The sequence below is a fragment of the Magnolia sinica genome, chromosome 19 (assembly GCF_029962835.1).
Source record: "Magnolia sinica isolate HGM2019 chromosome 19, MsV1, whole genome shotgun sequence".
NCBI classification, from domain to species: domain Eukaryota; kingdom Viridiplantae; phylum Streptophyta; class Magnoliopsida; order Magnoliales; family Magnoliaceae; genus Magnolia; species Magnolia sinica.
In genome coordinates, this window is record NC_080591.1 from 6102680 (window position 1) to 6116481 (window position 13802).

The window sequence follows — 13802 nt, forward strand, 5'->3', positions numbered from 1 at the left end:
ACCACAACCAAAAATTATCATTATCATTAACATTAATCGGATAAAAGTTCACGATCAACTAAAAAATGTCCAACATTCGATGGCTTGGATCTTCCTAATTGGAAAGTTCCGGGACACAGTCCATCCATGGAAGGAAGCAACAAAAGCACACGGCCTAGATGTCTGAATCATTGGTCGCAGTTATAGTTAGAAGCCCACGTGGGACAGTCAGTATATCTCTCGTGTATAAATAAGTCAGAATAATACTCACGTGCAATTAATTGGTGTGTGGGGTCACCATAGTGTTTGTATGACATCTTACCCGTCTAGTAAGATTGTCCCGATGTGAAAATGAGATGCCCCGAAAATCAGTTTCATCCAACCATTAGATTCATGACATTTGAATATAGAGTTTTTTTTCCGGTGATTGTTCATGGTTTTCTACGGTGGGCCCACCTGATAGTTGGATCCACCTGAAGTTTGGGTTGTCTCGTTTTTACGATGGGACAACCTTGTGGAGTAGATGAGACGTCATGCAAAGATAATGGTGGGCCCAAAACGCCAATCAGTCGGCCGTAGAACTAGTCGCGCGCGTGGGATTATTTATCCTTCTAGCGTGTTATCGTTACGATTGACGATAAAATAAAGAAGTCTTCAACGGGTTGGACTACAGGTAACCGTTCACAGAGCCAATGATTGCCAGCCTGTTATTTGTGTGTGACATCGAACCGTCCAATAACTTGTCTCCGTCTTGAAGTTCAACCTGGGTAAAAAATCAGTTACATCCATTCATCACATGGACCATACCGATATTTTGTTATTTATCAATGGCTATAAATTATTTTCTATGACATGCACTGTGTGATTTTTGTACAAAGTGATTTTGATTTCATGGTGGGCCCAACATATTGGATGTCACACCCAATATATTAAAACGGAGGTTTCCTCTCAGTGGACCATAAGTAGTGGTCCAACCGGTTTAATTAAAGACGGGTTTAACTCATACTCTAGTTTCACTATCTTTCAACTGATACTTACCTTTATTGACTTTTAAATCAGCTTGGGAGATTATTTATATAACATCAAATCTACCTTCATGATGACCAAAGAAAATATGTGCTTAGAGTTGCAAATTCAAAACCAACGGCCACTAACTCCCAACCGTCAGATACGTCATTAGTATAAAAGAGATTTTACTGTGTAAAATAGTATTGAAAAGAATGCAATAATTGAAAGGTTACAAATATATATAGAGGAGAGATTTTGAAGGAGAGAGCTTGCAACCTCCAAATTCTAATGTTTTTAAAATCAGCCATTCAAAATCATAACTGTCAATTCTTTTATTCTCTCATTTAAATATGTAGTAGTATAATAATCCTTTCTCTTTTTAAAATTGTTATCCAATTGAATTAGGGATTGTGATTGTAAATGTTGGTGTATAAAAATATCATGTGAAATGAAATGAAGGACAAAGATTTGATTAAGTTGTCATGGTATCAGAGTCGTATGATTTTGTTTATTTTCTCCAACGGGGCTTATCTCTTATTTTGAGTATTTCACATTTTGTTTTAAATTAAAGTTGGTCAAACCAACTATGTCATGTGGTTGAGATAGTTTCTTCCGGTTCTTTGAAGCAATAGCTTGCTTGGCTATGCCAGTGGAACAAAGTCTTTGTTGGGGAATCATGGAAGTACACAAAGTTGAATCAAGCAAAGTACTTATAAATGCATGATCAAGTTCAAACACAAACAATTCAAAATTTATGTGAAAAAACTACGATACAAAGTGACAAGTATGCACTGCTGAGGTCAGAATCTGGACCACCCTCCACTCAATGCTGCGAGCCTTGAATGGGCCCTAGTCCTACACAGAAAGGTAAGCAAAGGAGACCTTGGCTTAAACAGGGGACCCTCTGATGCCTAAGTCAGGCTAGGGAATCTGGGTCTAAGTCACGTAATGTAGAGAGGGTGCAGGATATTGCGTACATGTTGCAATGGGGTCCCTTGGTATTTATACCTTTGGGTAGAGAGGATCGCGTCCATTAATATTGGCACGATTTACTCAATCATGCAGATATTGTAATCGTGGAGATATTATCCGCAAATCTTTGGGTCGTGTAGAGTATCGTGTCTTAAGGGCGCGCATCCCTGGGCGAGATCTTCAGTCACGTCCGTATTTAGGTTAGTCTCCTGGCTCGGTACTCGGAGTGTCTTCACTCGGGCTCAGCCTCATCCTGTTCAAAATTGAGACCGAGTGCTAGTATTCGAAGTCAGTCAAATAATACGCCTCACACTCGGATATACACATAGTTCGGCTGTTTCGCCAATGTGAATTATTATAGCTCGGAGTTGTGATTCGCCGGTAATGGACTTGGCCACACTGAATCTTCATAGCCTCCTGAGGTCTTCCCTATGAGCTACTAGCTCTGTAATTAGCTTAACTTGTCGGATCAGATTTCCTCGTAACAAAAGCTCCGTACTCTCTTGGTCCGAGCTCGGACTTAGAGAGTAAATGCCCAGGAAACGAAACGACGCCTCCATATCTTTATTCATGAGTGCAATTATTGCAATGTCTATACTTCAGGTTACGCGTGCTTGTGCGGTGGCCGCAACCCTTTGGACTTCGACCTCTGGACAAAGGACGCATGGTGACGATTACGATTCGCAATCGGCGGAGCAAAAGAGATGGTGTCACATGCCCATGGGGAGGCGAGAGGCCACCTGCACCATAAAAGCATCTAATGTTGAGATGACTCCGCCGTCAGAACGTGGACTCAGACGTATTGTCTTTCTCCGCGTGTCCCTTGGTGTCAGTGCTGAGGTGCCTCAGCTTCGGGAACAGTTACCTACAATGATGACGCTGAGTAACGGGGGGTTATATAAACCCCTCCCGTTCTCATTCATACACTTCTTTTGCATCTATCGCTCTCTCGCTTTCCATTTCTCTTACTTTTTTATTTCAAATTGTCATCTGCCGGAAAAAGGATTTTCGTCACCGGATAAAGGGTTTCTGACAATCGGAGAAGGGGTTCTGCTCAGACGAAGCCGTCAGAGTTTGAAAATTTTCTGCCAGAAAAAATCGCCTACAACGTCGTGAGTCTTCCATCACTTAAGACTATTTTTTTACACAATGTCGAGCAACTCTAATGAAGTAAAAGAGGTCCGGGAGCTGGTTCTGACTCCAGACCAGAGACCACCGCCTCAGGGCCCGGAGACTCCGAAGGCCCTTTTGAGGCCATACCACTTGGCACCTCGGCCCAGGGAACAGCGAGTCAAAGGGCCAAAGGTCGTGGCAAGAGGCCGAAGAGGGCTCTCAAAGATCCCGCGGGGTGGTCGAAGGCAGGCCTATCAAGAGGCAGGCCGAAGTTGTTGGTCTGCGAGGGCTCGATCCTAGTCGAGTCCTAGATAACCCAACTCCGCGAAGATCATCAGATTCCTGACTCGGTGCACATCCGAGCCCCTGCTCCCAAGGACCAAGAGGGCTTTCCTGTTGAGAGGGAGATCGTCATTTTCACCAGTGCCCTTCAGTGCGGGCTTCAATTTCCCATCCATCCATTCATGCGCGAACTGATCGCACGACTGGGAGTGGCGCCGGGCCAGCTGGTCCCGAACTCCTGGAGGATCCTTATCTCCACCTTATTCGCTAACATTGGGTGAAGAGCCAGAGGCTGACGCCGGACGAGTTCTTATTTTTGTACATGGCCAAGTACGACAGGTCGGAGCTAGCCTGGTATTACTTCTCGGTTAAGCTTCCATGCATCCCGAGTTTGGTAACCCAACTTCCTACTTCCAACAGGGACTGGAAAGAGAAGTGGTTCTGGGCCTCGGGGGAATGGGAGGCCCCTGCCTCCGAGTTAGACTGACTATGGGTTCGGGTCCCCACCAAGTTTGTCAACCCAGGTCGGACACTTCTTTTCATCGCACTGCATGCTTGATTTGTCTTTCTGTGTTTTAACTCGAGCTCTGCCTCTACTTGCAGTTTAGTCGAAAGGGGCCCTAAACCTCCCTCCTTTCCAACAGCAGCAGGTTGTCCGAGCAAGATTGCTCGTGGAGGACCAATGAGTCTAGTTTGAACTCATCAACGGGGAGGACCCAGTATCGTCTGGTTTCTGCAGACTCTAACCCACTCTCTTTGCTCTGGATAAGCGGGGTAAGGGTCCTTGGAGATTGTTTGTTGACATTTAGTAGATTTTACTTTGGCTGATTTTCTCCTTTTTTGGGCAGGCATGAAGACAGGCGGCTCGAAGAGGAGGCGCCCGGTTGTACTGCACCCTCCAATGGACGTTGTCCTCTCATCTGAGCCGAGAACAAAAGTAACGCTGAAGAAGAGAAAAACTTCCGGCTGCAGCCACGACCTTCTCTGCTTCCAGGGTTGAACCTTTTCCGACTGTAGTCATGACCTTCCAGGTCGAAGTCGTACCTGTCACGGCCCCGGCTGAGGCTGCACCTGCCAAAGCCCCGACCCCTGCTCCCGAAGTCCAAGCTCTCAAGGCCCCTGTCGGAGTCAAGCCTATCACCATCTCAATGCTAACTCCAGTGGATCAAGCCCCCGAGGTTCAACCCTTAGTCCTTGTTGGTCCCCCTGGGGTAGGGAGAGAGGTGGTCTGGGAGACTCCTAATGCTGATGTCCCCGCACGATCCATAGCCCGCCATGCTGCTGAGGCTGAGCTCTTAGCCGGTAGAACCGACGCCTTAGTTGAATACACTGCCACGCCCGAGGCGACTGCTCAAGCTCTGGGCTAGCAGAGTTGGAGGAGCTTCCGAGCCCACTCCTCCAAAGACTCCGCCTCCTGGTTATCACATGGCTTTGTTGAACCCTTGGGCGGCCAAGCATGTGCTAGAGTCAAAGATAGGTGACACGTTCTCTCGAAGCCACGTCAAGTTCATGAACGACTACGCAGCAGTCTGTTACCAGTCACTGCCGATGATAGTGGAAGTAAAGGAGAGGTTAAAGGAGATGAATCGGCTCGAGGCGGAGAAGGCCAAGATTGAGGCGGAGAAGGCTAAGCTTGGAAGGCTTCTAGAGGCTTCAGCTATTAAATGAGAGGAGCTGAAGAGGGTTATAGGTGAGGGTCGAGTGAGGGAGCTGGTGCTCCAGGGTGAGCTCATCCAACTCTAAGCTCGCTTGAATGTGGCCGACCCTAAATTCATGCGCCTATGAGAGGTTGTCGAGCACCTGAAGGCCTCAGTTGAGCAAGAGGAGGGGACAACGCATAGTTGGCGGACGACCTTAGGAGGGAGAAACGCAAAGCCACAGAGGGGTTAGCTCAACCGTGAACCATTCTTGATGTTGCGGCTGCTACTACGCAGGAGAGGCTGCGAATGAAGTTCGAGGCTCAAGCGGTCTCTCAAGCTGCCGAGGAAGTGGCAACGTAAAAGGAGTTGTCGGAAAGGGCCAGAGAGTTAGACAAACTGTATCTCTTCGGCTACAACATCAGTTTCGACACTTGCCTTACTGAGGTCCAAAAGCTTCGCCCGAGCATCGACCTTGACGTTCTTGCTGCGGACAAGGCTGATGACACTGAACTTGCTGCAGTCGAAGAGCCCGAGAACGCCCCCTGTTGTCGAAGCCACTCCTGATGCTCAGCCCCCTAACTCGGTGGCTGGTCATTCTGCTCGGAGGGATTGAAATACCTTTTTTTATTACATGGGATGTTTACGGATTATAATTTTGTAGATGATTATTTTTTAATCTTTTATCCCTCAGTCGATGGCGTAGTTACATGTGTTGATTGTTGCGTGTTGTTGATATTAAGGACTGATCCCTTGAGGGATCAACCCCTCACGAATGGCACGCGACCCTTAGTCATTTTTATAGACCTTTTTAATATGTGATGAGCCGACCCCTTCTTTAAGGGATCGGTTCATCTATATATTTTTCTCTGCACATAAGAGGACCCCTTCCTAGATTTTCGTGGATTAACGAGCCGACTCCTTCTTTAAGGGATCGGTCTGTTGAGCTCGCTCCTACTTATCAGAAGCAACTCTTTTCAATTGTAGATAAACCGCACAAGTGGACCATGTAGAAAGAGACTTTTATTAAGAGCTTTAAAAGGCTAGTAGCTCCGAGCTATACAATTATTGGAGGCCTCCAATGGCTAATAGATTTTCATGGATAGTAGATCTTTAACTGCTTAGTATTTCAGGAGTGAGGAAGCTGACGCCCTCTGAGATCTTCTAAGTGGTAGGAGCCCGGCATGGTTGACCTGACCACCCGATAAGGCCCTTCCCAATTTGTTCCGAGTGTCCTAGCCCCCGGATCTGCTGTATTCTGGAAGACGCGGCAGAGGACTAGGTCCCCTAGCCGGAACCGCCTCGTTTTAACCCTGGAATTATAAAACCACGCCACCTGCTGATGCTGAGTAGCAACTCGGAGTTTGGCGACGTCTCTGACTTCCTCGAGTAAGTCGAGGTTTGCCGCAATCTGCTCGGTATTCTGATCCTCCCGGTAGTTTCTGACCTGAGCTGTTGGGAGGTCGATCTCGACTGGGATGATCGCCTTCGATCCGTAAGATAGTGAAAATGGGGTCTCCCCAGTAGACGACTGAGTTGTAGTCCTGTAGACCCATAGAATGAATGAGAGCTCCTCTACCCAGTTGCCTTTCGTTATTTCTAACTTTGTCTTGAGATGGTGCTTGATAACCTTGTTTATAACTTTGACCTATCCATTGGATTGCAGATGCCGAGGTGAAGAGTATGCATTTGAGATGTCGAGCCCCCTGTATATGCCTCGGAATATGTCGTTATCAAACTGCTTCCCATTGTTAGAGACGATGGTGCGCGAGATTCCGAATCGACGGATGATATTCTTCTAGATGAAGTCGATCACCTTTTGTTATGTAATCTTTGCTACTAGTTCGGCCTCGGCCCACTTGGTGAAATAGTCGACCGCTACGATAGCGAACTTAACATGTCCTTTCCCAGTATGCAGAGGTCCAATGATGTCGATTCCCTACTGAGCAAATGACCATGGTTCACTCATAGGGGTCATCTCTTCCGCAAGCTGCCTCGGCACGACAGCAAACCTCTGACACTTGTCACATCTCTGGACGTAATTTTTGGAGTCTTCTCGAATTGTCGGCCGAAAGTACCTCTGACGGAGTATGTTTAGAGCTAAGGCGCGATCGTCGAAGTGGTTTCCACAGATTCCTTCATGAATTTCTTGGATCACGTAGTCTACTTCATCGGGTCTGAGGCACCTGAGGCAGGGCTGTGAAAGGCCCTTCTTGTATAAGACTCCATCCAAAACTATGTATTGTGCAGCTCCGATCGTGAGGCGTCAAGCCTCTAATCTGTCTTGGGGGCCTCACCAGATGTGAGGTAGTTGTAGATTGAGTCCATCAAACTCGGAGTGATTTTCACTGGGTTGACCATCTCCTAATTAGTCCGATCGATGCTCGGACTATCCAAAAACTCCACATGGATGATCCGGGTAATCTTTCCTTCATCGGCCGAGGCTAACCTTACAAGGGCGTCAGCCCAAGTGTTCTTCATCCTCGGAATCTGAGTGATGACGCAGCTCCAAAACCTTTCTATTAGCTTCCTGGCCTCAGCTAGATAAAACACTATCCTTGCCTCCTTGGCCTCATACTCGGTGGAGATGTGGTTTATGACGAGTTAAGAGTCACACCACACCTTGAGAGATTGAACCCCCAGACTGGCTGCTAGTCGAAGTCCAGCCAATAAAGCCTCATATTCTGCCTCATTGTTGGAGGCTTTGAAGCCGAGCCCGATTGCATACTGAATGAAGGTTGTATCAGGCACCAACAGGACAATCCCTGCCTCGACACGCTCAAAGTTTAACGATTTGTCCACATAAAGTATCCATTTCTGCTTCGATTCTGCATCCTGGATACGCCAGGGAGATAGCAGGGGCACGGGAACTGCCTCCGCGCTCGCGTCTGCCTCTTTTGCGTCCGAGGTAGTGAACTTTACTATGAAGTCGACCACAGCTTGGCCATTGATTGTAATTTCCGGACGATATTGAATGTCGAACTCCCGGAGTTCTATCACCCACTTAATCAGTCGACTTGACACCTCGGGCTTTTGAAGGATTTGCCTGAGGGGGAGTCAGTGAGGATAACAATAGTATGTGCGTGGAAGTATGGGCGCAACCTCTATGCCGAGAAGACTAAGCTGAGTGCCAATTTCTTCATACTCGGGTACCTAGTCTTGGTGGGTACCACTACTTTACTCACATAGTAGATGGGGTGCTGTCTACCCCCAACGTCCCTGATGAGTGCAGAACTGACGCCCGAGGCAGAGACCGCCAAATATAGGAATAGGAGTTCACCCTCTTCCAGCTTCGATAGCAAGGGAGGTGAACCTAGATATTGTTTCAACTGCTGGAAGGCTTGCTCGCACTCTAAGGTCCACTTGGCCTTCTTGTGACCCTTCAACTGCTGGAAGAAGGGGAGACATTTATCGGTAGCTCGGGATATAAATCGCCCGACCAGTAAGACATTAGATCTCCTTCGTAGTCCGAGGCGAGCTCATATCAAGTAGTGCCTTAATCTTCTCGGGATTCACCTCGATACTTCTCTGGCTGACTTGGAAATCGAGGAACTTGTCCAAACCGACTCTAAAGGCACACTTGACGAGATTCAGCTTCATACGGTACTCTCGGAGGATTGAGGTCTCTCTAAGGTCAATGATGTGGTCGGACGCTCTAACACTTTTTACCAACATGTCGTCGACATAAACCTCCATAGTCCGACTAATCTGTTTGGCGAACATCTGATTCACCAACCTTTGATATGTTGCTCCAGCGTTCTTCAGGGCAAAGGGCATGACCCGGTAACAGCAAAGACCTTTATCCGTGACGAAGGACGTCTTCTACCTGTCTGGAGGATGCATGGCGATCTGCTTATACCCGAAGTAAGCGTCCAGGAAGGAAAATTGCTCGTGTCCGGCCGTGCTATCCACCAGCTAATGATTAATTCGAGGTAGGGGGAAGCTGTCTTTGGGGTAAGCCTTGTTCAGGTCCGAATAGTCTACACAGACCCGCCACTTCCCATTGGCCTTCTTCATGAGGACCACGTTAGCTATCCGGTCTAGATAATGTACCTCCTCGATGAATCCGACACTGAGAAGCTTTGACACTTTATCTGCTATGCCTGAGTACCTCTCGGCTTCGAATACTCTCCTCTTCTGTTTCACTGACTGTGGTCCGGATCCACATTCAGCTTGTGGACCATAACATTAGGGGAAATCCTCGGCATATCTTCATGTGACCATACAAAGACATCTTTATGCTACTGTAAGAAAGCCAGCATCTGGGAACGCTGCTCAGAATTTAGTGACGATCCGAGCTGAACAGTTATACTTAGATTGGCTTCCTCGAGTGAGATGGTCACTAAGTCCTCCATGGAGGAGTCATCTGTTGGAGTTATGGGGTCAAGGACGTTAATAATGAAGGCCTGCTTCATCGATCCCTTTCTTACAGCTATCGCGTAACACCTCCGAGCTTCACGCTGATTCCCTCGGAAGTATATGACCCCTCCCTCGGCGGAAAACTTCATCATGAGGTGATAAGTGGACACGACCACCCGCATCGCATTGAGGAAAGGTTGGCTCAGAATTACGTTGTGCACTGATGACACATTCACAATAAGAAAGTCCACCAGAAGTGTGACTTGATGATGTCCTTCCCTTGCTATTACGGGGAGGGAGATGGCTCCCTCGGAGATCACCTTATCTCCAGCAAAGCCTTGCAGGGGGGTCTTCACAGGTCGAAGGCGTGACCTGTCGATCCTCATTCTCTCAAATGCCTCGGAGTAGACGATGTTGGCCAAGCTACCAGTGTCGACCAATATGCTGTAGACCTTGTGGTTAGCTATAATCATCGTCACTACCAGGGCATCATCGTGTGGATATTGAATTCCGCGTGCATCATCATCTGTAAATGTTAGACTACATGGGCTCACTCGGAGTTCTTTTCTCAGCCTTTCAGCCAAGTGGATGTAATGTTCGGGGTCCGAGCTCCAAGAGTAGGCTTTGCGAGCTCTATTCGAGTCACCCCACCAAATGAACCGACATAGATGGTGCGGATCTTGGCGAGCTCTTCTGTAGTCTTGCTTGGCTGCTCTTCTTTCCGAGCCGACTTCTTTTCCTTGGTGTATCGTCGCAAATGACCCTTACGGATGAGGATCTCAATCTCGTCCTTAAGATCCACACAGTCACTCGTATTGTGACCGTGGTCACGATGGAAACGACAATACTTGCGCTTATCTCGCCGATCTGCGTCGGCCTTCATGCGAACTGGCCACTGCAGGAGTTTTTAATCCCTGATGTCTAACAAGATCTCTTCTGGAGATGTGTTGAGGGGGGTGTAGGAGTGGAACTTACTCTCAGGCCTCTTGCTCAGTCGGCGATCGCGAGAGGCTTGATCGTTCGACTTCTTGTTGGATGACTGAGGCTCTTCATTCCTCGGTCTCTTCTCCTTGGACAACCGTTCGACAACTTGGACATTCTTGCGAGAGTTGAAGAACTCCTTGACATTAGTGTATTTTTAAGCTCGACTGACGAGTTCGGTTAAAGTAGTCGGCGGATTCTTCCCAATTGAGAAGATGAACTTCGCCTCCCTGAGTCCGCTGAACATGGCAGAAAGTGTCATCTTGTCGTCATAGTTGTCCACTAATAGCGCCTCCTCATTGAAGCAGGCGATGAAGTTCTTCAATGACTACTTGTTCCCCTGTTTGAGGGTGAAAGATGAGTAGTCAGCTTCCGACTCTTCTTACCAGAAATGAACTGGGTAAGGAATAATTTGCTGAGCTCCGCGAAGGAGCCGATCAACTTCGGCTTAAGTTGCCGGTACTAACTCCGAGCAGACCCGGAGAGGGTAATTGAGAAGGCACTGCACATCATTGCGTTCGTGGCCGACTTGATCTGCATCCACTAATGGTAAGACTCCACATGTTCTAATGAGTCTTCGGACCCAGAGTATTGGATAATTGGAGGCATCCTGAACCTCTGCGGCATCACCTCATCCATAATGTCTGAGGTGAAGGGAGGCTCGGTCTCTTCCATCATCGCCTGGACTGCAGTCGGGAAGGACGCGGATTGCTAGTTCTTCTGAAAAGTCTTGATCTGGTCATGGAGTTCCTTAAGCTGGGCCTCCCAAGGATTTTGACTCTCAGCTACTGCCTCTCGAGGGGCCTTCGCCACCCTCGGGTGTTGTGCCCTGTCTTCTCCTCTCTAGCCGATGGCGAAGGTCGGTGGGGGCCAGAGCTGAAGTTACCGACACATAGGATGACTCCACATCCCGAGCAGATTCTGAAAATCGATCGGACCGATTCCGGGACACCGCATTCTGCGTAAGGTTGGGAGCTCGTGCGGATTATGCCAGGGACTCCCTGACCCGAGAACTGACTTACTACGGTCGTTCCTCAGGTGCCGGGGTGTCCTCCAGCATGTTAAGAGGTGGCTGTTAGTTTTGTTGTGCTTTCAGTCGGTTGATTTCATCCCTCAGCATTTAGACTTCATTTTGTAACGCCTTGTATTTTCCTCCTCGGCTCCGAGTTCGCTGGGATGGCCCTATCAGAGCCGATTCGGTATGTAACAATGAAGAAGATTGATGTTGCCCGTTGGGTTCGGGCTTAACTTCTGTAACTTTCTTCTTTTCTCTCCCCATTTCTGATAAAACCTTTTAGCTTTTTGTTTGATTTTTCACAGACGGCTCTAAAAAATGTTGAGGTCAAAATCTGGACCACCCTCCACTCAATGCTACGAGCCTCGAACGGGCCCTGGTCCTACACAGAAAGGTAAGCAAAGGAGACCCTGACTTAAACAGGAGACCGTCCGATGCCTAAGTCAGGCTAGGGAATCTGGGTCTAAGTCACGTAATGCAGAGAGGGTGCAAGATATTGCTTCCCCTGGTATTTATACCTGTGGGTAGAGAGGATTGCATCCGTTAATCTCGGCATGATTTACTCAATCATGCGGATATCGTAATCATGGAGATATTATCCATAAATCTTTGGGTCGCGTAGCATATCGTGTCTTAAGGGCACGCATCCTTAGGCGAGATCTTCGGTCATGTTCGTATTTAGGTTAGTATCCCGGCTCGGCACTCGGAGTGTCCTCACTCGGGCTCGGCCTCATCCTGTCCAGACCCGAGACCGAGCACTAGTATTCAGAGTCAGTCGAATAATGCGCCTCGGACTCAGATATACGCATAGTTCGGCTGTTTCGCCAATGTGAATTATTATAGCTCGGAGTCGTGATTCGCCGGTAATGGACTTGGCCACACCGAACCTTCATAGCCTCCCGAGGTCTTCCCTCTGAGCTCTGAGCTCTGTAATCAGCTTGACTTGTCGGATCAGATTTCCCCGTAACATGCACTATGAAAGCAGAATTATAAGAGAGAGTTTCCGATTTAAACTAGCATCAAATCCACCTCACGAGCCCAAGCAATGCCCTTGAAACCTTTATGGACGATTTAGAAAGTACTATAACTCCCGTCCTTTTCCAAATCCCGATTACATCCGATGTATATATTATCACATAGTATTATAGTTGAAATAAAAAACAAATCTCACACTTACGCAATTCTGCGCACACTCGATGGAACTTTAATGGCATATACAGACCTATCGAAGACCTCAATGGCACCAAACTTACTTTAATGATATCAAGTAGAAACACCAAAACATTCCGCCAACCAATATGAATTTTTCAGATTTTTCTGATGGCATAGAAAGGTCTATCTATAACATCCAATGTAAATTTAAGACACCAACAACAACCTTGTCTTGATTAGTTTCTTATTAATGAAAATATGAATCAAACTCTTACATCCAATGTACAATTTCTTACACGCAACAACACGAACGGCTACTTCTTAACCTAACTAATGCCACACGCTTGGTAATACCGGACCATATCATGCAATTAAAGAATCAACCACAAATCAAAGAAAAGGAAGCACTCCATAATGTGTGGTAGCTTATCCGTGCTAATGTGCCATCATGTTAACCATTCAAATCATAGGTCCAACCGTGGATATAGAAAATTTCTAAGATAAACATATCAAGCAATACTAACCGTCCATTTTTAGGGGTTATCAATTGAATGGTTAGAAGTAATGATTTAATATTATCTCTGTGTAGTTTTTTTAATGTCCCATTTACAATTGGGTCAATGATTTGAACGGTTTTGATTGCCATGCAATTATGCCATGTTTATGGTTGAAGAGTCAGCATTTTTTTAAAAATAATGCTAAACAAACCTTATAAAGATTGAACCTACTTATTTCACGTACTTTTTAAAAATTGAGGCCGGATTCAATAAAAGTGAAAGTAACTTGAGTGGTTTTTAAAAAGTGAATGTAACGTGAGTGGTTTTTAAAAGTTGAGGCCGGATTCAATAAAAAGCTATGTATATAAATAAACTTGTACAAAGCCATCAAAATCGGACGGTGTGGATCTTACCTGCTCAATCCGACGGTGTGCATCTTTTCTATTGAAGAGGGCTTCTTTCATCATTTAAAATTATAGATGAGAGTAGCCCAATATCTTAAGTGGATGTGGCGCTCATCCAGACCAGAATTTTTACATGGTGTACGCCATAGAAAAAACTTCATAAGGCCCATGGTGACGTGTGTATGAAATCTACTCCATCCATCCTTTACAACAAATCAATCTAGGACTTCAACCCAAAAATCAAGCTGATTGAAAACTAAAGTGGACCATACCATCAAGAAAAGTGATGATGGTACACTTGTCATTGAGATGATTGCGGGACTCACTAAAGTTTAGAACGAGGCGCATCTTTGATTTTTTTTTTCTTCGTCATGGTGGGAATCACCAAATAAATGTGTTGGTT

The 13802-nt window shown here is 46.7% G+C and overlaps 1 protein-coding gene across 1 annotated transcript; it reads right to left on the reverse strand.

The window, feature by feature from the left end:
- Positions 1-6120: 6120 nt before the first annotated feature.
- LOC131235647 (uncharacterized) lies at positions 6121-8768 on the reverse strand. Its single transcript, XM_058232917.1, has 4 exons — positions 8508-8768; positions 8145-8380; positions 7614-8037; positions 6121-6639 (listed from the first exon to the last, which is right to left on the reverse strand). Exons 1-4 carry the CDS (start codon positions 8766-8768, stop codon positions 6121-6123), a joined length of 1440 nt encoding a protein of 479 aa, XP_058088900.1.
- Positions 8769-13802: the final 5034 nt, after the last annotated feature.